General features: G+C 43.2%; 1 protein-coding gene across 5 annotated transcripts; it reads left to right on the plus strand.

The window, feature by feature from the left end:
* Positions 1 to 25,631, plus strand: LOC128829285 (G protein-activated inward rectifier potassium channel 1-like). 5 transcript variants are annotated; one of them, XM_054014635.1, is made up of 4 exons: positions 5 to 1,257; positions 18,482 to 18,524; positions 18,637 to 18,698; positions 20,988 to 21,015. In XM_054014635.1, exons 1-3 carry the CDS (start codon positions 607 to 609, stop codon positions 18,642 to 18,644), a joined length of 702 nt encoding a protein of 233 aa, XP_053870610.1. In that variant the 5' UTR covers positions 5 to 606; the 3' UTR covers positions 18,645 to 18,698; positions 20,988 to 21,015. The 5 variants fall into 5 exon arrangements, with proteins under 5 accessions (XP_053870609.1, XP_053870608.1, XP_053870612.1 ...); XM_054014637.1 differs by lacking the exon at positions 18,482 to 18,524 and having other exon boundaries at positions 4 to 1,257; positions 20,988 to 21,077; XM_054014632.1 differs by having other exon boundaries at positions 14 to 1,257; positions 18,482 to 18,698; positions 20,988 to 25,631.
* Positions 25,632 to 26,655: the final 1,024 nt, after the last annotated feature.

Here is a 26,655-nt window from a genome sequence, read left to right on the forward strand (position 1 = left end):
TCCTCCATCCCAACCAGAATGGATTCACACCCCACAGACTAAATCCCCGAGAATCAACCCACCCAATGGGGGGTCAGAAATTCTTCTCTGCCCCCACCCCACGTTACTCCCCCCCGCGTCTCCCTGTGATAACCAGCGTGGGGGAAGCCCCGGCTCAACCCTACTCCGGATTCTCTGCTGCTGGCGCTCTCTTCCCTGGTCCTGGCTTCATGAATCTGGACTTGCCTCCTCCGCAGGGGACCAGACAGCAGGAGCTGCGCTCGCTGATAGGTGCAGAGGCTTGGGGGGGGGGCGACAGCCCGTCCCCGCCCCACAACGTTCACATCTCAGCCACTTCCCTGCGGGCTCCACAACCCGCCGAGCCCCAGGAGCAGGGGCTGAGCCGCTCTCCGCTCCGCTCCTGGGCTGAAGCGCCGACGGGAGGCAGCGCTCCCGGAGCGGAGCCCGGCTCCGAGGCGTACCAGACAAAGGGAAGCCGGAGCCCCGTCGGGGAGAGATCCGCTGCTGCCGGCCGGCAGACCGGCGCGGGGCGCCCCAGACAAAGGGCCTATCTAGCCGGGGAGCGCTCTGCCGGCTCGGCCCCGGGTCTCCCGGCCTCGGCCCGGCATGTCGGCCGTGCGCAGGCACCTCTGGGACGAGTACCAAGCGGTGGGCTCCGGCCGGGGCAGCGCCCGCAGGAAGCGGCAGCGCTTCGTGGACAAGAACGGGCGCTGCAACGTGCAGCACGGGAACCTGGGCGGCGAGAGCAGCCGCTACCTCTCTGACCTTTTCACCACGCTGGTGGACCTCAAGTGGCGCTGGAACCTGCTCATCTTCCTGCTGACCTACACGGTGGCCTGGCTGGTCATGGCCTCCATGTGGTGGGGCATCGCCTACCTGCGGGGCGACCTGCACCGCGCGCACGACCAGAGCTACCACCCCTGCGTGGCCAACGTGTACAACTTCCCGTCCGCCTTCCTCTTCTTCATCGAGACCGAGGCCACCATCGGCTACGGGCACCGCTACATCACCGAGCGCTGCCCCGAGGGCATCGTGCTCTTCCTCTTCCAGTCCCTGCTCGGCTCCATCGTGGACGCCTTCCTCATCGGCTGCATGTTCATCAAGATGTCCCAGCCCAAGAAGCGAGCCGAGACCCTCATGTTCAGCCGGGCCGCCGTCATTTCCCAGCGGGACGGCAAGTTGTGCCTCATGTTCCGCGTGGGCAACCTGCGCAACAGCCACATGGTCTCCGCTCAGATCCGCTGCAAGCTCATCAAGGTGTGCCGGGGAGGGGGGGGGGGGCGCGAACGGGCCGGGGACGGGGAACGGGGATGGCTTTGGCGCTGGGTTAGCCTGCATGGGCACCGGACTGGAAAAGAACCCCCGGAGGGTCAAATCACAACAGCCCGGGAGGCTTCTGCAGCCTGTCTGATTCTGTGAGCCGCTTTCTAAGGGGATTCACCCTTTAACCACCCTCCAGTGACACCCAGCTTGACAGTGAGGCAAAACCCAGGGGGCGACCGTCCCCCTGGCGTCCTTTGCCCCTTTGGGGTAGTGCCGAATTTTCACGAGGGCGCTGACACTTAGAAACCCTCCCTCGCTGCTGATTGATGCAGCTGGAAACTCGGTTCTGTTCACTCTACTCTGAGACTGAATGCTTGTTTGTTTGGCGGGCCAGGGAGAAGGATGTGGCACCTGTAGAATACTCCGAAGCAGCTAAGCGGGAATCTTTTTCAGGGTGCTCAGAAAATGAGGCGTGAGAGAGTTGAGTTGAATATGGGAGGAGGTGAAAATGGAAGTCTGAGGGAAAGATGAAAACCTTATTTTGGTCCAAGAAATTGGGAGAGGGGACATTTGCAGCCTGGTGCCTTCAGAGGTGGTTGTTTTGGTTTTTTGAAATCAGAAACACAAAGCAATGCAACTTTATAAAACCTTCCAGGGAGCACTTCTGTTTTCAGCTTATTGTTGTGAAACTGAGAAATAAAGTAGTTTAGTAAGGAAACAACAAGAAGTCCAGTGGCACCTTAAAGACTAACAGATTTATTTGGGCATAAGCTTTTGTGGGTAAAAAAAACACTTCTTCACATGCATGGAGTGAAAATTACAGATGTAGGCATTATATACTGACACACGAAGAGAAGGGAGTTACCTTACAAGTGGAGAACCAGTGTTGACAGCGCCAATTCAATCAGGGTGGATGTCACTACCAAAGCAGCTTTGCCTCTCCTGGAATTGACACCACCTCATCAATTATTGGGAGTGGACTACATCCACCCTGATCGAATTGGCCCTGTCAACACTGGTTCTCCACTTGTGAGGTAACTCCCTTCTCTTAACTTGGGGAAACTGATTTGGGGGGACTCAGGATCAGAAGGGCTAGTGAGGTCACCCTGCAAGAAATAAAAGGGTAGGTGGAAGCCAGAGTTGAGATCTTTGTACTTGTAGGCTGGCTACTGGTGTCAGAACTCTAAGCCATAACAGTATAGCATTAAGGCATCCAAAGCTTCAAGGCAGGTGCTGACAGAACCCCTTACTGTGTGATCCCCACAAATGTCACAGAAACATACTACACCTCTACCCCGATATAACATGACCCGATATAACACGAATTCGGATATAATGCGGTAAAGCAGTGCTGGGGGGGGACGGGGCTGTGCACTCCAGCGGATCAAAGCAAATTCGATATAACACGGTATAACACCGGTAAGATTTTTTTGGCTCCCGAAGACAGCGTTATATCGGGGTAGAGGTGTATTTGTTACTTGCAGGTGTTTGGAAATATAAAAATGGTTAAAAACTGATATTTATAGTATTAATCATAGAAGTAATATGAACCATTACAGAGAATGAACCCCAAAGATTCTCTGTTTTACACTTGTATGCAAGTTTCTTTAGGAGCGTTAGCCTGTTTTTTGACCCATCCTGTAAGGATTTTCCTATCACTGTTAGAGATTTGCACATTGGCAAGCTTTGTTCTGTTTTCTCATGTAAGAGTGTTTTCTTAAAACACACGAATAACATGGAAGGATAAAACACTAAAGAAAGAGTCAGTCTCTGAAGAGCAGAGACAAACAATTTCAGCAGATGAGTTGGATGGGATTTTCCATTTTTAAAGTTATGCTGAAATTCACAAATAGATTCCTTTAGGGTGGGTTTATCAGTAAACAAGTATAAAACTAAGCATTATTGAGGAGGGAAATCTCTTGATTCCAACTAAAAGATGAACCACTACTCTTCTATGAATACCAGCTACAGTAAGCATGTTTTATACCATTAATTTGACAGGAGATAAAAGACAAAAAACTTACTGTTCCATCCAGCATTTCTGTTATTTGAGGGAATTCTCGAACTAGTTTGGCCAAATAAAAAGGAAAATTGCTGCAGGCATTTTGATTATCAAAATGTGGAATTGTTGGATGGGTTAGTAGTTAGTAACCAAGGGGGAGTATTATACAGTAACTCCTCACTTAACATTGTAGTTATGTTTCTGAAAAATGCGACTTTAAGCGAAACGATGTTAAGCGAATCCAATTTCCCCATAAGAATTAATGTAAATAGGAGGGGTTAGGTTCCAGGGAATTTTTTTTTTCACCAGACAAAAAACTATATATTATATAGATATACCCACAGTATATGTTTTAAACAATGTAATACTTTTGCACAGCTATGATGATTGTGAAGCTTGGTTGAGGTGGTGAAGTTAGAGAGTGGAAGAGGGAGGGATATTTCCCCTGGGAATGCCTTGCTGCTAAATGATGAACTAGCATTCGGCTGAGCCCTCAAGGGTTAACACGTTGTTAATGTAGCCTCTCATCAAGGCAGCACGAACAGGAGGGAGGGGAGACAGCATAGCAGATCAGACAGAGACAGACCCACACCTTGTGTGTGGGGGAGAGAGAGAGAGATGCACATTGCCCCTTTAAGTAAGCTGACCCACTCTTAAGTGCATTGTCTTTTTGAGTGGATCAGGAAGTTGAGACAGCAGCTGCTGCCCCCAAGCTCTCTCTGTCTCTCTCCGTCCGTGTCCCCTCCCTGCTCTAAATGGAGAAGGGGTAAGTGGGGTGCAGGAGCAGGGGGGACACCCTGACATTAGCCCCCCCCTTCCCCTCCCTGCACAGTAAGCAGGAATCTCTGGGAACAGATCCAAGTCAGAGGGCAGGAGCAGCACATGGCAGGGGAGGGAGGGACAGCTGAACTGCCGATTGATAGCCTGATGGGCGGCTGCAGCACAGGGAACTTAGGAGGAGCTGATAGGGGGGCTGCCGGTCCACCCTGGTTACAAGCCCCCACCAGCTAGCTGCAACGGGCTGCTCTTCCTGCAAGCAGTGGAGGCGGCTGCCAAATGACGTTAGAAGGGAGCATTGCACAACTTTAAACGAGCATGCTCCCTAATTGATCAGCAACATAACAACGTTAACCAGGACGACTTTAAGTGAGGAGTTACTGTATTAACTAGACCCTAGTGACAGTCTACGGTAACATTAGATTCAGCAGTCTCCTGATCTTTCACCCTCAAGAAATCTTTGAATCAAACTCATCTTTGGACAAATCCTCTAGTTTGGCACTCAGACCAGCAATTTATATATCAACAAAAAAGGTAGATTTCGATGTTTGTGCCATTTCAAAGCACTCTGCACTTAAATCCAGATAAATGAATTTATTCTGCAAATTCAGTCAAAGGTCTGAATATAGCTGTTTGGAAACAGTGTTTAGGAAACTTTCTTTGGAACTTTATGTCCAATTGTTTTACAGCCCAAGCTACAGTAGCAGACAGCTGGAAATCTCCTGACTTCTAAGGATTGCTAATGAAGTATGTGTAGATTTGGTAGAATTTAAGTTTTGTCTTTTTACCATTTTTATTGATATTATTGTTCATTTCAAGCTTTTTTTTTTTCTATCAGTATCTAAATTTTCACAGTTGTAGGAAGTTAGAAGTAGCTCAGACAATTATTTAATGACCGACATTGAGATGCAAAAAGGTAAAGCTTTATAAGCTGGCTGTTTTAGCAGAGTATAAACGTATGCTTTATACAACATTCATTACAACATGTTGTGTACACATTAAGGTGGGACTCTAATAAATTCTCAAGCAGCATTTTTCTTGCTTTGCTTATCTGTAAATTTCTATGATAATTTATGGAAATATTTTTTTCATCAATTTGTGCATTCGCTGAAATGACATTTAAGGACATTTATTGATAAAAATCTAATCCTTCCAAGCCTAAGTATGAGAGAGCTTCCTTGCTTACACCATCCCTCTGCAATTCCTTTTCCAGAAAAAGGGATTCCCATGATTCCTGTTGACATAAACAGAATTATATTTTGATTATAATCTGTATATTTAAAATGAGGAATTGTATTATGGAAACAGTCTGCATGGCAGACAGTTTTATTTATCAGGATGGGATCCCATTGTGCTGGGTGCTGTACCGAGTAAGAACAGTGTCCCTGCACCAAAGAGTTCATAGTCTAAAAAGTTAAAAAAACAGACAATGGTTATTTGGGAAGGGATATAATCTACCTGTAAATAGCCAGGATGAAGGCTAGCGTTGCTTAGTTATTCAGAGGATTTTTTTTTTCCAGGGGAAGAAGTAGGAAATGGGATTAAAAGAAGAAGGGAGAGAAGAGAAGGGATGGGATGAGGATGACAGAGGAGAAGGTGGAGAGTAGAGCAGAGGGGGCAATGATCGATTTAATGATTCTAAGGAAAGGAAGGAGTGAGAGCAGCAGAATAAGGACAATTGATTTAAAAAAAAAATCAGACTTTAACAATTTCAGAGAAGTGGTAGGTAGGTCTTCCCATGGGAAACAATATAAGGGGAAAGGGTGTTCAAGAGAGCTGGCAGTTTCTTTTGGAGACCATATTAAAGGCACAACTCCAAACTATCCCGATGGGAAGGAAAGATGGGAAGAATGTTAAGAAGCCAATATGGCTCCATTAGGAGCTCTTTAGTGACCTAATAATCAAAAAAGAATCCTACAAAAGGTGGAGATATGGACAAATTGCTGAGGAGGAGTACAAAAGAATAGCACAAGTGTGTAGGGACAAAATCAGAGACGCTAAGGCACAAAATGAGTTGCACCTAACAAGGGACATAAAAGGTAATAAGAAGGGGATCTTTGCATATATTAGGAACAAGAGAAAGACAAAAGAAAGTGTAGGTCCTCCACTTAGTGGGAAAGGAGAGCTAATTGATGATGTTAAGAAGGCTGAGGTGTTTAATGCTTATTTTGCTTCAGTCTTTATTTAAAAAGTTGATGGTAACCAGATACGCAACATAATTAATATTAATAACAAGGGGAAAGGAGTGCAAGCCAAAATAGGGAAAGAACAAATTAAAGAATATTTAGATAAATTAAATGTATTCAAGTTGTCAGGGCCTGATTAAATTAATCCTAGTGTATTTAGGGAATTAGCTGAAGCAATCTTAGAACTGTTAGCAATTATCTTTGAGAACTACTGAAGGATGGGTGAGGTCCCAAAGGACTAGAGAAGGGCAAACATAGTACCTGTTTTTAAAAAGGGGAACAAAGAGTCCCCAGGGAATTATAGACCAATCAGCCTAACTTTGATACCTGGACCTGGAAAGATATTGGAACAAATTACTAAACAATCAGTTTGTAAGCACCTCGAGGATAATAAGGTTCTAAGGAATAGTCAGCATGAATTTGTGAATACCAAAGCATGCCAAACCGGCCTAACTTCCTTCTTTGACTGTTTTACTGGCCTAGTGGATAGGGGGAGCAGTGGGTGATATATATATCATGATTTTAGTAAGCTTTTTGATATAGTCCCACATGACAAACTCATAAGCAAACAGAGGAAATGGTGATCTAGATGAAATTACTATATGGTGGGTGCACAACTGTTTGAAAGACCATACTCAAAGAACAGCTTATAAGTGGTTCATTGCCAAACTGGAAGGTTGTATCTAGAGGGGTGCCACAGGGGTCAGTCCTAGGTTCAGTATTATTCAATATTTTCATTAATGACTTGAATAATGGAGTGGAGAGTATGCTTATGGAATATGTAGATGAAACCAAGCTGGGAGGGGTTGAAAGCACTTTGGAGTACAGGATTAGAATTCAAAACTACCTTGACAAATTGAAGAATTGATCTGAATTCAACAAGATGAAATTCAATAAACATAAGTGCAAAGTACTTCATTTAGGAAGGGAAAAAATCAAATGCACAATTACAAAATGGCGAATAACTGACGAGATGGTAGTACTTTTGAAAAGAGTCTGGGGGTTTATAGTGGATCACAAACTGAATATGAATTAACAATGGGATGCAATTGTGGGAAAAAAAACTAATTCTGGGGTGTTGTGACGGGTTGGATCACAGAAACTCCCTCAAGACTGTCACTAGATGTGCTGGGATACCACTGAGAGTCCCCCCCTCTCCCCCCCGCACCTCCCCCACTGCCGGACAAGGCTTCCCTCCACTCCTGTTTTGCTGAGCTAGATACACCAGTCTGCTCCAGCACAGACCAAGAGGTTGGGCCATGCCCCCCTGCAGTTCACAGAATTTAAGATTCACTTAGCCCAGGGGTTTCCTCGGTTAACAGGGATTTTCCCAGCACCCAATATTCAGTCTTTCTGGGAGCCTAAACCCTGTACTGGGGGCACATGTTAGGAAAGATGTGGACAAATTAGAAAGAATCGAGAGAAGAGCAACAAAATGATAAGTTTTAGTAAACTTGACCTATGACGAAGGGTTTTAAAAAAGGGAGCATGTTTAGTCTTGGGAAAAGAAGACAGGGGGAACCTAACAGTCTTCAAATATGGTAAGGGCTGTTCTAAAGAGGATGGTGATCAATTGTTCACTGAAGGTAGAACAAGAAGTAATGGGCTTAATCTGCAGCAAGCAATTTTTAGGTTAGACATTATGAAAAACTTTCTAATTATAAGAGTGATTAGGCTCTGGAACCAGCTTCCAAGGGAGATTGTGGAATCCCCATCATTGGAGGCTTTTAGAGACAGGTTGGATAAACACCTGTCTGGGGTGGTCCAGATTTACTTGGTCTTGCATCAGAGCAGGGGGTTGGACTTGATGACTTCTTGATGTCCCTTCCAGCCCTCTGTTTCTATGATTCTGTAATGTGAAAGTAAAACATGTAATTGGAGCAGAGTTTACAGTCCAAAGAAGTCTAAGTGTAGCTGTCCATTGTGAAGTCAGGGTTTAGCAGCTATTAGGTAATGTATGCATTGTAGGTACCTGCATTAATTCCAAACTAAGGGTGCATCATTGTGTCTGGCAATCTCCAAAAGCAGAAGATTCTGGAATTATGTTGTTGTCAGATTATGCTAGTAGGCTGATAAGGGCCCAGATCCTCAACTGTGGCTAAAGAGTTGATGCAACTCTGAAGAAAGAGTGCTTAGCAGCCCTTTGCGTTCCCCTCCATATTATCTTGGCTGAGCACTTCACGAGTCTCCTAACGTATGTTTAGAGGAGCCTGAAGGTATCTTTAAGTTTTCCAGCTATCCCTTGCTCCAAATGGCAGCTGGGGCACACAAGTACCTGGGGCACACCCTCATCCCAAGCCATACCCCCTGCTCCAGTTGTGGGGTGGGTGGAGGATTGGTGTGGACCCTGCAGTGCTCTACACCATCTGAGGTCCCCCATGTGCTGGGGGACCCTCTTGTGGCTAGTAAGTCAGCTTTTGGGCAGCTTTGCATTAGTGGAGCGATACATATATAATAGGTATAATAGATCACTCATAACTTATGGACACTCCAAGATGGTGAGTTTACCCACATCCTCAGTGCCATATTACACTCTCATCATACCAGAAAATGACTAAGTTACCAAGAAGGTCCTGTGTTTCTTGCAATTTTTGCTCTTCCAATTGTGCTTTGTCCAGTCATGCTGACAGCTGATCTTGCTTCACTTCTCTTGCACATGATTAGACGGAGCTTTAATTCTATCAGAGTTAAGCAATGCTAAGAGATATCCTTTATCACACTTTTATACTTTTAAGGGGACCCATATTTAGCCAATGAACACAATGTTTCCACAAACCGTTTCAGTGAGGGACAGGGAGTTCTGAAAGCTTTGCTGTTTTAAAAAGGTACGTCTATCAAAAGTGTGATATCTTATTGGATGTGTGCTGTTTGTCCCAGGGCACTCTGATTACAAAGATGCCATCATATAGTGGTGGCAGATTACCCTTCTGTGGTATGTGAAGCTGCCTAGCAACATTGCCGAATAGTACAATGTTGCAATAGAGATGCCAAAATCAGCTTTGGAGTGGATTGTAGACAACTGTACTGTGATGGGTTGCAGTCACCTCTATGAGCGCCACTTTACAGGCTAGCATGGTGTTGCTGCTGTCTGCAGCTCCCAGCACCCCCTGCATGCTGTCTGTCAGCCTCTTTGAGTCTTCTGTGGCTCAGCCCTCCAGCCAGGTGTCACAGTTCAAAAGCCTTCTAGGGTATAACAGACTCAAAATAGAAGCAATTCCTTGTCCTTTAGGGCCAATTATAACCAAAATAGTTTCTCGCCCTTCTGGGTGAAATTCCCTCTCTGAAATTGAATCTTGAACTCCTGCCCCCAATTGTGGCCAGTAATGGGCACTGGATCTGCACTGGTTCCTCTGGCTGTGACCTTGGCAATGTCCTTCCTTGCTCCTCTGGCTCCAGCCAGGAACTGCCTTGCTGACACTGACAGCACGCAGATCCTTTTATTTTGGCCTTCTGGGCCTTGATTGACTGTTGCTGGTCTCCAGCCCTTCTGGTTGCTGGAGAGCCAGATCTCACTGGTTCCCAACATGGCTGCTCTCTTTCTCACAGAGAACTGTTTCATGGGGAGGAGTCCAGTAGGGGACCCCAAAGGCTGGTACACCCCATCAAACATAGACAAAATAGGGTTACAAAAACCAAGTCAGTTTGTTTCAGCTTGCACTTTTTCAGATTGTGATAGGGTCAGGCCAGACGGCTACAGAAGAGTGCAGGAAGGAAGGTATATTAGCCTCAGGATAAGCAGGTCCCTCTTCCCCTGGTAACTGAGCAGGGGTTACTCCAGGTTAATTAGGACACCTGGAACCAATTAAGAACCTGCCAGAATGGGTTAAAAGCCTTACCCTCCAGCCAGTCAGTGTGGGTGGTAGGTGTTGTGAGAGCTGAGTGGTGTGGAAGCTGACAAGGACCAGGGGAGAAGCCCGTAGGTATAGAGATTGGGGAGAAACCCTACCCTAAACAGGAGCTAAGGACCCTTCTAGGTCCAAAGATCTGAAGAAAAGGACCCTGCCAGAAGGGGAGAGACTGAGCCGTGCATTTGGTGGGGTGCTGCCACAGCCAGAAGGGCCACCAGAGACATGGGGCTCTCCCTGGCAGGAGGAATCCTGCCCAAGCAAAGTGGGGACAATAAGCCAAGGGGTGTGAGGAAGTAACCCAGGGAAGCTAGCAGCTTTCCTGGGAACTGGCAGCATGAGGCTGCTACTTGGAGGGTCCCTGCATTGGGGCCCAAAGTAGAGGGCAGGACTGGTCCCCCCACGCCCCTTTTTCTCTCACTGGATGGCCACCGAGGAGGCCAGCAGCCCCAGTGAAGCAGTAAGTGCCTAGCAGACCCAGAAATGGGAGGGCCACTTGGAGACAGAATTTCCCCATCCACTATAAGCGGGGGGGAATTCTGGGAGATGAGATGCTATCCTGACCCACCACTAGAAGGAAGTGCGGGACCCACCGAGGCAGAGAAGAAGCCCTGTTACAAGATATTGAAGTCAGTTTTATAGATTCCAAGGCCAGAAGGGACCATTGTGATCACTGTATCTCCTGTATAACACAGACCATAGAACTTCCCCCTCAAAAATTCCTCTTTCAACTAGACCCTTTTTTTTTTAATCCAGTTTTGATTTAAAAATTGCAGGTGATGGAGAATCCACCAGAACCTCTAGTAAGTTGTTCCAGTGGTTACGTACCCTCTGTGTTAAAAATTTACACCTTATTTCTAGTCTTGAATTTGTCTAGTTTCAACTTCAAACCACTGGATCTTGTTATACCTTTGTCTGCTGGATTGAAGAGCCCATTATCCAATATTTCTCCCCCATGTAGGTACTTGTAGACTATGATCAAGTCACATCTTACCCTTCTCTCTGTTAAGCTAAAGAAACTGAAATCTTCGAGTCTATCACTATAAAGCAGGTTTTATATCCTTTAATCATTCTAATGGCTCTTCTCTGAACTCTGTCCAATTTATCAACATCTTTTTTTCAATTGTGGAGACCAGAATTCAGTATTTCAATAGCAGTCGCACCAGTGCCAAATACAGAAGTAATGTAACCTCCCTACTCCTACTCGATATTCCCCTGGCAATCCATCCAAGGATTGCAATAGCTCTTTTTGCTACAGCATCACTCTGGGAACTCGTGTTCAGCTGATGATGCACCATGACCTCCAAATCTTTTAAAAAGTAACTGCTTCCCAGGGAAGAGTCCTTCATTTTCTAAGTATGGCTTATATTTTTTGTTCCTAGATGTATGACTTCTTATTTGGCCATATTAAAACACATAGTTTGCCTGCACTCCACTTACTAAGCAGTTCAGATCACTCTGTATCAGAGACCTGTCCTCTTAATTATTTATCATTTCCCCCAATATTTGTGCCATCTGAAAACTTTCAGTGATTTTATGTTTTCATCCTGATCATTGATAAAAATGTTAAATAGCACAGGGCCAAAAACTGATCCCTGCAGGACCCCATTAGAAACACACCTGCTCAATGGTGATTCCTCATCTATTATTACATTTTGAGACCTATCAGTTAGCCAGTTTTTAATCCATTTAATGTGTGCCATGATAATTTTATTATATTCTAGTTTTTTAAGCAAAATTATGTGTGGTACCAAGTCACATGCCTTACAGAAGTCTAAGTATATTGTATCAACACTAGTACCTTTATCAACCAAATTTGTCATCTCATAAAAAAAAAATCAAGTTAATTTGACAAGATCTATTTTCCATAAATCCACATTGATTGGCACTTATTATATTACCCTCCTTTAATTTTTTATTGAGTCCTGTATCAGCTGCTTCATTATCTTGCTTGTGAGCAGTGTCAGCCTGATAGGCCTATAATTAGCTTGATTGGCCCATTCACTCTTTTAAAATATTGGTACAGCAGTACCTTTCTTCCAGTCTTCTGGAACTTCTTTGGTGTACCAAGAGTTACTGAAAATCAACATTAATGGTCCAGCAAGCTCAATCAGCTCTTTTAAGACTCTTGATAGCAAGTTATCCAGAACTGCTAATTTAAAACTGTCTAACTTTAGTAGCTGCTGGATAATCAACTGAAAATGAGCTCCCTGTGAGAGACTGTGGCCAAAAGCAGTAATGCAATACTTGGATGTATTAATAGGAGACAATTGAATAGGAGTTGGGAGGTTATATTTCCTCTATATTTGGCACTTCTGTGACCTCTCCTAGAATACTGTGTCCAGTTCTGGTCTACACCAGAAGGATGTTGATAAACTGGGGAGTGCTTCAGAGAAAAAAACATCGAAAACAGGCCTAACTGAGAGAGAATTAAGCTAAACAGACTGAGCTCCTTAACAAAGAGGAGGTTAACTTGCTCAGTTAAATTTCTGTTCCCCATGTAGATAAGAGGTCTCTTCATTCTAGCAGACAAAGGTATAATAAGATCTAAAGGCTGGAAGATGACGCTAGACTAAATCAGACTAGAAATTAGGCAAATTTTTAACAGTGAGGGTCATAAAACAGTGGAACAATTTACAAAGGTTCTGTGGATTCTCAATCACTGGAAATTTTAAAATCAAGATTGGATGTTTTTCTAAGGAATATATATTCTAATTCAAACAAGAATTACGGAAAGACCTATGGCCTGTGTTATACAGGAGGTCAGAGGTAGATGATCAGAATGGTTCCTTCTGGCCTTATAATCTATAAATCTGGCCTTGTCTCTCTCACGTTACTGCTGATTTACAGTCTCATGACCTCTGTAGTGGTTCTTAATTCTTATGGGTAGAGTTGCAGACAAACAATTTTAATTAAAGGCAAAGTTTAGAAGATAGAAATGTAGTACTGGAAGGGACATCGATATATTATCTAGTCCAGCCCTCTGCACTGAGGCAGGACTAAGTATAGCCAGACTTTCTCTAACAGATGTTTATCTAACCTGCTCTTAAAAACCTCCAGTGATAGAAATTCCACAACCTAAAGTGAGATTTTTATTAACTTTTTTCCAAACCTTGAGAAAACTTGGAACTTGGGTGAGATGGATGGAGGTTTGAGACCATTCTTATTTTTTATAAACCTGTTTGGTGTTTAAAAAAAGTGAAAATAGATCTCTCAGCTTTTAAATACAGTATCTATTTATTTCGCATTAAAGTGTATGTTCTAGCTAATTTTTCAAGTCATTGTTTCAACTGGCATAATACTCGGATGAAGTTTAGTTGATAACTCAGAATTTTAAGATGTTATTTTTTTTTTGAGGGTTGTCAATTAATTGCAGTTAACTCACGCGATTAAAAATATTAATCGTTATTAATTGCAGTTTTAATCGCACTGTTAAACAATAGAATACCAATTGAAATTTGTTAAATATTTTGGATGTTTTTCTACATTTTCAAATAGATTGATTTACAACAATTACAACACAGAATACAAAGTGTACAGTGCTCACTTTATATTATTTTTTATTAAATATATGCACTGTAAAAATCATAAAAGAAATAGCATTTTTCAATTCACCTCATACAAGTACTGTAGCGCAATCTCTTTATCATGAAAATACGGCTTACAAATGTAGAATTTTTGTTACATAACTTCACTCAAAAACAAAACAATGTAAAACTTTAGTGTCTACAAGTCCACACGGTCCTACTTCTTGTTCAGCCAATTGCTAAGACAAACGAGTTTGTGTATATGTATGGGAGATAATGCTGCTCGCTTCTTATTTACAATGTCACCTGAAAGTGAGAAAAGGCATTCGCATGGCACTTTTATAACCGTCATTGCAAGGTATTTACGTGCCAGATATGCTAAACATTTGTATGCCCGTTCATGCTTTGGACACCATTCCAGAGGACATGCTTCCATGCTGGTGACGCTCATTAAAAAAATAATGCATTAATTAAATTTGTGACTGAACTCCTTTGGGGAGAATTGTATGTCTTCTGCTCTGTTTTACCCACATTCTGCCATATATTTCATGTTACAGCAGTCTTGGCTGATGACCCAGCACGTGTTCGTTTTAAGAACCCTTTCACTGCAGATTTGACAAATCACAAAAGATACCAATGTGAGATTTCTAAAGATAGCTACAGCACTCACTCAAGGTTTAAGAATCTGAAGTGCCTTCCAAAATCTGAAAGGGACGAGGTGTGGAGCATGCTTTCAGAAGTCTTAAAAGAGCAACACTCCGATGCTGAAATTACAGAACCTGAACCACCAAAAAAGAAAACAAACTTTCTGCTGGTGGCTCCAGACTCAGATGATGAAAGTGAATGTGTCAGTCCACACTGCTTTGGATCGTTATCGAGCAGAACCCGTCATCAGCATGGACACACGTCCTGTGGAATGGTGGTTGAAGCATGAAGGGACATATGAATCTTTATCTGCATCTGAAGAAGTGAGGTTTTTACCCACGAAAGCTTATGCCCAAATAAATCTGTTAGTCTTTAAGGTGCCACCAGACTCCTTGTTGTTTTTATGAATCTTTAGCACATCTGGCACGTAAATACCTTGTGATGCCAGCTACAGCAGAGTCATGCGAACCCCTGTCCTCACTTTCAGGTCACATTGTAAACAAGAAGCGGAAAGAATTATCTCCTGCAAATGTAAACAAGCTTGTTTGTCTGAGTGATTGGCTGTAAAAGAAGTAGGACTGAGTGGACTAGTAGGGTGTAAAGTTTTAAATTGTTTTATTTTTGAATGCAGGTTTTTTTGGTACATAATTCTACATTTGTAAGCTCAACTTTCAAGATAAAGAGTTTGCACTACAGTACTTGTACTAGGTGAATTTAAAAATATCATTTATTTTGTTTTTTACAGTGCAAATATTTGTAATAAAAATAAAGTGAGCACTGTATTGCGTTGTAATTGAAATAAATATTTGAAAATGTAGAAAACATCCAAAAATATTTAAATAAATGGTATTCTATTGTGATTAATCATGCTGTTAAATAATCATTACCATATATACTCGTTTATAAGCCGAATATTTTTGGTAAAAAAGTGCATCAAAGAGCAAGGGTCAGCTTATAAACGGGTCTACACCAAAATTTGATGATTTTAAACTCTATGGAATCATTGAATTGAATATCTAATACAGAGATCACCAACCTTTGTCACGCGGCCCACCAGGGTAAGCACTCTGGCGGGGCAGACTGGTTTGTTTACCTGCCGCGTCTGCAGGTTCGGCCGATCGCGGCTCCCGCTGGCCGTGGTTCACCGCTCCAGGCCAATGGGGGTGGCAGGAAGCAGCAGCCAGCACATCCCTCGGCCCGCGCCACTTTCCTCCATCCCCATTGGCCTGGAGCAGCGAACTGCGGCCAGTGGGAGCTGCGATCGGCCGAACCTGCAGACACGGCAGGTAAACAAACCGGCCCGGCCCCCCAGGGTGCTTACCCTGGCGGGCCGTGTGCCAAAGGTTGCCAATCCCTGATCTAATACATTGTAGTTTTGTTTACTTGGAGCGTCTGCAGGCATGGAGACCCTCAGCTCCCTGTGGCCACGGTTCACCATTCCCATTGGCTGGGAACGGTGAACTGCGGCCACAGGGAGCTGAGGGGCTCCATGCCTGCAGATGCTCTAAGTAAACAAAATGTGCCGATCCACCAGTGGCTTACCCTGACGGCCGGGAGCCAAAGTTTTCCAACCCCTGAAATATAAGAAGTGTGCTGTAGTCCACGAAAGCTTATGCTCTAATAAATTTGTTAGTCTCTAAGGTGCCACAAGTACTTCTGTTCTTTTTGCGGATACAGACTAACACGGCTGCTACTCTGAAACCTGAAATATATGGTTGGCTTATGAAAGGGTCATACAGTTTTTGCTACTTTTACCTATTCATTTTGGAGGGTCGACTTATAAACGAACGGGCTAATGAATGAGTATATACGAATGGGCTAATGAATGAGTATATACGGTAATTTTTTTTATCGCTTGACAGCCCTATTTTTTTCTAAATCAGTGGTTCAAATATTTTCTTTAAAACATGGTAAACCATGCAGCTCATGCTCAGACTTATTAGTTTTCATGATAGATCAGATGTCTGCTACCAGTTAATGCTCATCCTGAGAGAACAGTAGCCAGCCAACTTAACTAAAGCTATGCACTCTACTGTTTGATACTGTAACTTTTCCTGAAAGGACCTAAAGTACTTTTTTCAGTAGTCTGACAAAACCTTCACACTTAGTCCAGGTTCTTGTGATTACCATGGGGCAGAATTCTTGTTTGCTTTTAGTTTCTAGTGCTGTCAGTCTTTTAACCTTCACCCAGAATGTTTTAAAAGTCATGCAGCTGACATTCTTATTGATCTCATCAGCCATGGAGAAACTGATTCCTGTCAGAGTGAAAGACTTGTTATTTGGGATAAGAAGACATCACACAACTTCTTAGCAGGGAAATAGACAAAAAACACATGAATATCTGAAGAACTAAAACTGACATTTAATACACCTCTACCCCAATATGATGCTGTCCTCGGGAGCCAAAAAATCTTACTTTGTTATAGGTGAAACCGCGTTATATCAAACTTGCTTTGATCCGCCGGAGTGCGCAGCCCCGTCCCCCTGGAGCACTGCTTTACCACGTTATATCCGAATTTGTGTTATATCAGGTTGCGTTATACCGGGGTAGAGGTGTATAGCTGAAATACCCCACCAGCTAATTGTCTGGTATAGATTGGCAATTATATAACCAGCTAATCAGGCATTCTAGCTTTTTGTGGTATTAGTGGTGAGAAGAGGGAATTTGGAGATGCAGTAGTCACTTGTGGAAATTAAAGATGGAAAACTCCTGCTAGGGCATCTAGTCCATCACATAGGGTGAAAGCTTCCATTGACTTCAGTTTCAGAGTAACAGCCGTGTTAGTCTGTATCCGCAAAAAGAAGAACAGGAGTACTTGTGGCACCTTAGAGACTAACAAATTTATTAGAGCATAAGCTTTCGTGGACTACAGCCCACATATGCATCCGAAGAAGTGGGCTGTAGTCCACAAAAGCTTATGCTCTAATAAATTTGTTAGTCTCTAAGGTGCCACAAGTACTCCTGTTCTTCTTATTGACTTCAGTGGGGCTATGACTTCACCCTAGATCTAACACAGGATCTAAAGAACAGGATGTCTTGTGATGGCGATAGTAAACTTATAATAATACAGCAAAGGCAGAAATGTGTATTAAATATTTGTTCTGTAGTTAGGAAGAAGCTGGATAATTAATCATATCATAGCAATAATAATGAAATTTTCAACCAGAAGTAACTAGGGAGGATGTTAAATAGCATTGGCAAAGTTTCTGAACATTTAAAATCTGCAAGATCCAAATAACTTGCACCCAAGAACTTTAAAGCAATTGGCTGAGGAATTCTGACCAACTGATGTTGGTTTTTTTTTTTTTTTTTTTTTAATAAATATACCTCTACCCTGATATAACGCTGTCCTCGGGAGCCAAAACATCTTACTGTGTTTATAGGTGAAACCCCGTTATATCGAATTTGCTTTGATCCGCCAGCGTGCGCAGCTCCACCTCTCCGGAGCGCTGTTTTACCGCGTTATATCTGAATTCATGTTATATTGGGTCGTGTTTTATTGGGGTAGAGGTGTATTGGCATATTGTGGAAGTTCCAGATGACTGAAAAAAAGGTAATATTGTGCCAATATTTTAAAAGGGTAAATGAAATGACCTGTGTAACAATAGGACAGTTCCCAGAATACCAATTATGGGCAAATTCTTGAAATGCTTGATACAGGCTGCAAGCAGTGAAATATGCCAGTCAACATGGTTTTATGGAATAGGTCTTGTCAACTTTTTTTTTTTTTTTTTTTTAATATTACAAGTTTGGTTGATAAATTGACATGAGTTCTGTAAGGCCTTTGAGTTAGTACGACATCACTTCTTAACTTAAAAAAAAAAAAGCAATATTCAAAACTAATGTATCACATATTAAATGGGTTAAAATTTATAACTGGTAGATCTCAAAGTAATTGTTAATGAAGCCTCATCATTCAGTCAGGTTGTTTCTTGTGGGGTCCCACTGGGATCTGTTCTAGGCCCAATGCTAATCGATATCTTTATCAATGGTCTGGAGGAAAATATAAAATCACTGTTAGCAACGTTTGTAGATGACAAAGTCGGGAAGAGTGGTAAATAATGACAGAATCAGTTATACAGAGTGATCTAGGAGTGTCTAGATCAATATACTAGTACCTCCATATGATGACACAGAGAACTGCTGTTTAAATAGTAATGTTATCAGAGATACACATTTATACCCAGTCACAACTTCATATACTGCCTGGAGCCTAACTATCTTTTTGTCTTTAGTCCCGACAGACACCAGAAGGGGAATTCCTGCCATTAGATCAATGTGAGTTGGATGTTGGATTTGGAACTGGAGCTGACCAGCTGTTTTTAGTTTCTCCTTTAACCATCTGTCATGAAATCAACCCCAAAAGCCCCTTTTTTTGTCTCTCTCAAAGATCGCTAAGAAGTGAGCAGTTTGAGATCGTTGTCATCCTTGAAGGAATTGTTGAAACTACTGGTAAGATATTTTTTTTTTTAACAAAGTGAATGGTCTATGTCAGCGTTTCTCAAACTGGAGTCTGTGAGGGTACTCCAGGGGGTCCGCGAGTCATGTCTGGCTCCAAGGAGTCTGCGAGTCATGACTCACGGACCCCCTGGAGCCAGACTTGTCCAGGGCCGCCAGGCCCACTGATCAACTCTTCCCCCTCCCTCCCAGTGCTTCCTTCACACCACAAAACAGCTGTTAAGCAGCGTGCAGGAGGGAGAGGGAGGAATGGGACGAGGCACGCTCGGGGGAGGGGGCAGAAAGAGGCGGGGAAGAGGAGGGGCACAGGTGGAGCAGGGGTGGGAAGAGGTGGGTGGAGGAAGGGGTGGAGTGGGTATGGTAACCAGACATCCCTCTGGCTCCTAGGTGCGGGGATGGCCGGGGGGGCTCTGCATGCTGCCCCTGCCACGAGTGCTGGCTCCGCAGCTCCCATTGGCCGGGAACTGTGGCCAATGGGAGCTGCGGGGGCAGCGCCTGCGGACGGAGGCAGCAGCAGCATGCAGAGCTGCCTGCCTGGCTGTGCCTCTGCCTAGGACCCAGAGGGACATGTCGCCGCTTCTGGGGAGCTGCCCGAGGTAAACGCCGCCCAGAGCCCTCTCCTGAACCCAAACTCCTTCTCGGAGCCCACATCCCTCCTGCACCCAAACCCCCATCCCTGAGCCCCTCCTGCACCCAAACTCCCTCAAGGAGCCTGCTCCCCACCCGCCAGCCCTGAGCTCCTCCCGTATCCAAATTCCCTCCCAGAGCCCGCACCCCAGGCCTGAGCCCCCTCCCGCACCCAAACTTCCTCCCAGAGCCAGCACCCTGAACTCCCTCCCAAGCCCCAACCCCCTGCTCCAGCCTTGAGCCCCCTCCTTGCACCCAAACTTCCTCCCAGAGCCAGCACCCTGAACTCCCTCCCAAGCCCCAACCCCCTGCTCCAGCCTTGAGCCCCCTCCTTGCACCCAAACTTCCTCCCAGAGCCAGCACCCTGAACTCCCTCCCATGCCCCAACCCCCTGCTCCAGCCCTGAACCCCCTCCTGCACCCAAACTTCCTCCCAGAGCCAGCATCCTGAACCCCCTCCCATGCCCCAACCCCCTGCTCCAGCCCTGAACCCCCTCCTGCACCCAAACTTCCTCCCAGAGCCAGCACCCCACACCCCCTCCCATGCCCCAACCCCCCGCTCCAGCCCTGAGCCCCCTCCTTGCTGTGGGGCTGGAGCCAGGGCAGTGTGCCCCCAACCAGGGGCTGGGACTGCTCAATCTGGCTGTCCGGCATGGCTGGGGCTGCTCGGGTTTGGGGGTCCTCGAAAAAATGTTTAAATCAAAATGGGGGTGATCGGGTGGCTAAAGTTTGAGAACAGCTGGTCTACATATTGTATTATTTTAATGTTGACACTTCCAGTTTGTCTTTAGTCCTAATATTTCTCTTAATCAGTGGTATAATATTGTATCAAGGCAGTCATTCAAAATTATATTCTCCTGGAAAATTCATATTGGCTGTTTCCATCAGACTAACAACTTGGTAAGCTTGGAATAGATTTTGTGCCTGAGCTAAAATGTTTTCATGATCAATTTACAAATCTTTATTAAAATATAGTAATCTATGAATCTGTGCCTTAAGTGAGGCAAAAAATCTCTCAACTTTTACAATATAGCGTATGTAACAATATGAGAAACTGTTGTAATATGATGTCAGCAGTGATGTTTTTAGGTGTGTGTTGGTGAGAAAGGAGCTCAGCATGCTATGGTGCAGTGTGTTAAAGAAATAAAAAGTTATTCATCTAGCTCTAGTTCCTGGCACTCCTAATCTTTGCTGGAGAACTCTCTCTAAATTCAAGCCGAGAGTACAATCCTTAACCCTCACACCCAGTTGAGTAGTGGGCCTTTCGGACCACTTCTAAGAGAACTTCCCAGACACTAGTACAGCTAAAGTAGCACCCCAATAGTAAGAGAATACTCCCTGAAGTATATGTTACCTCACTTTTATTATTTTATTTGTAATTACATCTCCCTGCTATTCAAAATAAATTGGTTTGGTACAATGACAAGACAGAGTTAATCAAATATTTGTATAAGCAAATCTGACTAAGTACTTAGAAACACTATCTCAACTGTTAGGAGACTGGCGATCACCAGATGGAGCAACACATTATCTCAATATTGTTAGATGTATAATAGGATTGATTTTTATTATGCAATCTTACCATATATTCTCCTCCTACCTTATGTTGATCTGTTCTTTCATTTTATAAGGTTAACGTTCCTGTCTGTTTATGTAGGAATGACGTGTCAGGCTAGGACCTCCTACACAGAAGATGAAGTTCTTTGGGGCCACAGATTCCTCCCAGTAATGTCCCTAGAGGATGGCTTTTTTCGTGTGGATTACTCTCAGTTTCATGCCACCTTTGAAGTCCCCACACCTCCTTATAGTGTTAAACAGGAGGAAAGCCTGTCTCTTCCATCTCCTTTCAATACTCCTATTGGTAACAATCGAAACAGAAGGGAACACATCTGCTCACTTGACTGTATTGATATTTTAGAAGAGAAAACAAACAAGTTTCCTAGTAAACTGCAAAAAATTAGCTCCAGAAAGGAAGGCCTTCAGAGAAGAGTCCTGAGACTGAATCCCAGCAATGTGGAGAAAGCTTGCAGTACTGGAGATCTCTTGAGAATTCAGCAGATAAGTTCTGTTCCCAGCAATGAAGATGGTGATGAAAGGATACAACTGAAGGCCTTCAGAATCAAATCTGAGTCTTTGACTCAGTCTACTGGAGATCTTGAGTTACAGAAAAACCCTCAAGGTATGCTCACCTTAGGGACAAGACTAGAGGATAATTTGCCTGCCAAACTTCGAAAAATGAATTCTGATCGCCTCTCCTAAATAACAGATGCAACAGGAGTTATTGTTAATAAACTGCATTTTAGACTTCTGTCCTTCAGGATTATTTTGGAATACTACTGTGATAATTTGGTTTTGCCAAGGGATTCTTCATAAATAACCACTTTCAAAATTAATTAGCATTTTTCTATAATATTCAATACAAATCTGATTTATGTAGCATGGTAACTGTACAGGGTGCTATACTGTAAGTTCATTGTGCCAAATACACAAGTCCCTGCTTTAAAGCTGTCTATCAGCACTACTGTAACAGATTGGTCTGGTCTTCCATCCTCTCAGAAGCCAGATTCTCAGCTATGACTAAAGTGCACATAGTGCAGGTTGGGTGGGGGAGGGTTCAATGGCAGCATAACCCTCACCTTTACACTCCCCTGATCCTAGGGCTGCTGTGTATAATGTGGGTATTCTCCCTGTCACCCCCTCCCCCCACATCCTATATTAGAGTAGCCCTATGTGTGGTCTAATCTATGCCATCTCTTAACACCCTTAAGGGACTAAAGCCATCACTGGGAAACTGTGTACCATAAAGATGCCCAGCCGCATCTCCTGTGCCAGCAACGGGGTGGGTGGGGAGTAGCAGCAGCCAGATTGATCAAAGGATTTGGCCAAAGAAGTAGATTAAGAAAAAGTACAAAACTTTTTTCTCCTACCACTAAAAGAATTAAATCTGAAATTAGTACATTTTATCAAAAATAGTTGGTGAGACAAGAGAGGCACAGAAATGAGTATGGCCCTGAATACTACAGTCCTATGATATGAAAAGATAAGGATTTTTTCAGAAGGTAGGTGACCAGCAGTGTCTCAAACGACTAAGTAAAAATTATATTTTGACTTACTGAATTTTAGAAAATAGTAAGAACTGGACTCATATTTTATTTTCTTAACATTATTAGTTCCATAGTTATCAAATAATCAAATGTTTGTTTCAGTTTCTATTCTTAAACTGTTATTCATCTTTTCCCTGTGGAAAAATGACTTGTTTACAGCCTATAGTGAGCAAACAAAATCATATCTAACTATTTAATAAAATAATATTTAGTACTTGCTGTATATGATGCTTTGCTTCTTCAAACCATTCCACAAGAAGATGAAATTCTACTCTGGTATATTGATGCAATTTCACTGAAGTCAGTGGGACTGCACTGGCATAACAGAGCAGAACTTGGACTATTAACTAATCATCACAGCACACTTGTGATAGAGAAACTCAAGCAGAGATTAAGTGATTTGCCCATTGTTACAAAAGCAGATGGATCTCCAGTCAGGGTTAGAATTCAGAAGTTCCTGATTTTCCCCCTCCTGTGCTAATACCCCTAAACCAATATGCTGCCCACATAGAATGGAATGGACAAGGGCAACACATCTCGAAGAACAACAGTTACGAAAGGTAGGTAACCGTTTATGTCATGCTAGCACAATATTCCTTATTTCTAAAGGATGGTTAAGTTACAGGCACTATGGGATTGATAATGTCCTTATTTGGATTTCCCTTCAACTATTAGGCGTCAGTTATGTACAGAGACCAGAGCCAGTCCTAGGGCAGTACAGTGTATTTGGAATCTCTTTGGTAATCCAAGGTCTGAGGCTGGGAATTGTGGCAGTGAAGTCACTTTCTATTTTTAGACAAGAGGAAGACATGTGAACAGTTGGGACTCCCTGGGGGTGGGGGAAGAAATATTGATACGCCTTTGCTGAAGAAAGGGGAGGGAAAACATCTCCAAGTTCTTCAGGAATTTGAACTTAACTTCCAGCAAATCTGCATCTTTAGGAAACAAAAACTAATGAAAACTGGAAACATGTTAATAGATGGCTTAGCCTGTGTCTCTGTTTTTGAACTGCTTGTACACACACGAGCTACAATGCTATACTGTACATTGTATGGAGGGAAAAAATATTATAGGCCATGTGTTAACTGAAATTAATTACATCAAAGTATTCGTTTTCCTTGCATTGTATGGCCATTAGATCAGGTGTTTGGACTCCATTTTATGCAGTCTGGGGATACACTTCAGCTAGAGAGTGGGCAAAATTTGAAATAAATGTAATAATTGAGAGAATCAGAAAAAAAAAACCACAAGAGCTGCATCTTTTCAGATGCCTTTTAAGAGGCCAGAAGAGTTTTACCAAGCCTTCCTTACCATGGGCATAGGTCCTTAATTTTCTTTAAAAACTCAAGAGCATAGCCACATAAATGCACAAGTCCTCCTTTTCATTTTCCCCATATTCTTACAAAAGAAATCAAATGTCAAACTACAATTCTGTTAGTTGATGCTGTGTAAAGAATGTGATTTTAAATATTGAAACATAAGGAAATTCTAAAAATTAAGACACAAAACATTAACTTGGACACATACATAGTGACACGTACATCTAACAACATAGGCAGCTGACCTGCCAAAGTATACACCGCTATGGAAACCATTACTTTTGAATGTACACACTTGGCTCATTTAAATTCTCTGGCTTAAAAGTTGCCTGCAGAAGATTTTAAAAATGAGGCTTGTGCCCTCCTTTTGCTTCTTTAGGGTGAGGCAGAGTGACCGGAGGAGCTGATTATCTTTTTCCTTAAATAATTGTCTGTTAGTGATGGGAATTTATTATTAATGAGCTCTGGCAGATGTAAATATTGAAAGGCAGCAGAAAATGGAGCAGCTAGAGCTTCTCGTCTCCCGTCCCTGTGATTGAAAAAAGACATTTTATATGACTAAAATTGTCTGAAAAGTACCCGAGTGAACACAAATCCTGCACATTTAAAACCAGAAGGGATTATGGTAATAGTACTCATCCAAAAGGGCTTGAAAAACTCCTGGCCTACATTTGGCTTTCCAGTTCTAGCCCTGCATGCACCAAGTCATTGGTTCAATAAGTAAAGGGCCCACGCTGCTGCAATTTTATCTCAAGTATTGTGAAGAACACAAACAAGCTTGTCTGTACTACTGTTCTAGGTTAGCTTTATCTTATTGTGTACAATAATTAGTGCCCTATTAAATGAATTGATGTTTGCAATATGCTTTAAAAATGTGTTCTATAAATGCTGTACTTATTGTAATAAGCAGGATAGCAGACTGAGATACTGTATTGCAGATTGGTTTCAGCTACCTAGTCTCCCTTCTTTATCATCAGATTCTAAAAGTGTACAGACTCTGCTGTTTGTATTTTGCCCCCCCTTCCCACCACCGCCCCCACGACTAGTGTAACTATACAGATGTAGTTAAACTGGTGCAAAATCCCTATCAGTTTAAAACAGGAGTACTGTGGTAACACCTGTGCAAGTTTTCCTAATCTAAACAATCCCTTAGAGCCAATATTTCACCAATAAGCATTAGGAAAAGGACACAGAAAATTTCAAGCGGTGTAACTTCACCAAAATTAGAGTAATTTTTTTAAATTGTTTATTAGATGGGGTTTTAAATGTATGTTATCCAATACAGTGATCCAGCAACTAAAAAATTGGAGTGAGTTTGTTCATGGATTAGACCACTTAATGGTCTGACAACAGTTTTCAAGTATATGAAAGTTATGAGCAGGGAGAAAAATTGTTGTGCTTAATCTCTGATGATAGGACAAGAAGCAATGGGCTTAAATTGTAGCAAGGGTGGTTTAGGTTGGACATTAGGAAAAACTTCCTAACTGTCAGAGTGATTAAGCACTGGAATAAATTGCCTAGGGAGGTTGTGGAATCTCCATCATTGGGGATTTTTAAGAGCAGGTTGGACAAACACCTGTCAGGGCTGGTCTAGATACTACTTAGTCCTGCCTTGAGAGCAGGGGACTGGACTAGATGACTTCTCAAGGTCCCTTCCAGTTCTATGATTCTGTTTGCTGTGCTCCTATTGGCTAGAAGGACTAGGAACAGAAAAAGATAACTGTTAAAACTAATGTTGTAGCTGTGCCCTGTGCTTAGTCTGGAAACAGATTCTTGGCTGAGGGGGTGTCAGAATTTAGAAACTGGTTGAATTATTGTAACCTCACTGCTTCAGAACTGTATTTGTTTTAATAAAAGTTCAACATTTTGTTAAGGAAATTGTATGGGTTCTTTGATTCTTCTACATGCAGCTGATATTGGGGCGCACTTTTTGCCAGTGGTAGATGGGTGGGTCAGGGTGGCTCCCCTCTCTGGCATGGCTAATACTTTCAACTACAACCCAGTTCCCACGCTGCAGTGGCTTCCTCTAACTGCCAAGCTCTGGCAGCCCCAAGCCTCTTTCTTTGTGGCCTCACAGGAGAGGGAAAGAGAACAAATGTGTGCATGTGAGAGGAAAATGTTGGGCTGATTGGGGAAGAGAGGGAATGGACTGACAGCCGTGCCATTTCTGTGAGACCGCGCAACTTGAAATAGTCCACATTCATTAAAAGAACAGGAGTACTTGTGGCACCTTAGATACTAACAAATTTATTAGAGCATAAGCTTTCATGGACTACAGCCCACTTCTTCGGATGCTGTATTGTAAAGCCAGTCTTTCCAAACAGGTGTTGGCGAGGACTGTGGTGTTTGGGACTCTTAAGGTAGACCACTGAGTGTTTTTTAGATTATTTCTTGCAGCCTGGCTGCTTTGATTTTGGAGGCGACAGAAGAGGGGGGGGAAGGATGTATTTGCTGTTTTCCTTTTGTGTTTAAAGACATGGATTGCAATTTGTAATGGCGTTGGGGCTAAGAACTTGTGAAAACATTGTATAGCTTACAATAGTGATATCCAACCTCTTTAGCCTCAAGGTCAAACATCATCTCAAAAGTCAAGAAGGGCCACACTACACATTGAGGTAGATTCTCTGCCTCCTTTTGGCAACTGAAGAGAGAACCTAATTACCCTGCTGGGGATTACCTGGGAATCTCCAGTGGGTGTAGAGTTGGCATATCTGATTCCTGCACCACTTCTCCTAAAACCTCTAGCACAGGGCGCATGTTAGGTTGGCAAAAGGCATGTTGGAGACTGGGAGGGTCAAGTGGTTGGCATTTGCTGCATTCTGGCTATTCTCTAGCTAATTTATGATCCTTTGGGGACAACAGCCAGTTGGTGTATGTTAGAACTGTCTCCTGGCTGCTCAAA

This window comes from Malaclemys terrapin, chromosome 25 (assembly GCF_027887155.1).
Source record: "Malaclemys terrapin pileata isolate rMalTer1 chromosome 25, rMalTer1.hap1, whole genome shotgun sequence".
Classification (NCBI taxonomy): domain Eukaryota; kingdom Metazoa; phylum Chordata; order Testudines; family Emydidae; genus Malaclemys; species Malaclemys terrapin.

What these genes read in the sequence shown, in the direction of transcription:
- LOC128829285 (XM_054014632.1), top strand. Translation starts at nt 607, where the DNA reads ATGTCGGCCGTGCGCAGGCACCTCTGGGACGAGTACCAAGCGGTGGGC. An exon ending in TCCGCTGCAAGCTCATCAAG is followed by an intron (nt 1,258 to 18,481) that starts GTGTGCCGGGGA and finishes TTTTGTCTTTAG; the next exon opens with TCCCGACAGACACCAGAAGG. An exon ending in AGGAATTGTTGAAACTACTG is followed by an intron (nt 18,699 to 20,987) that starts GTAAGATATTTT and finishes CTGTTTATGTAG; the next exon opens with GAATGACGTGTCAGGCTAGG.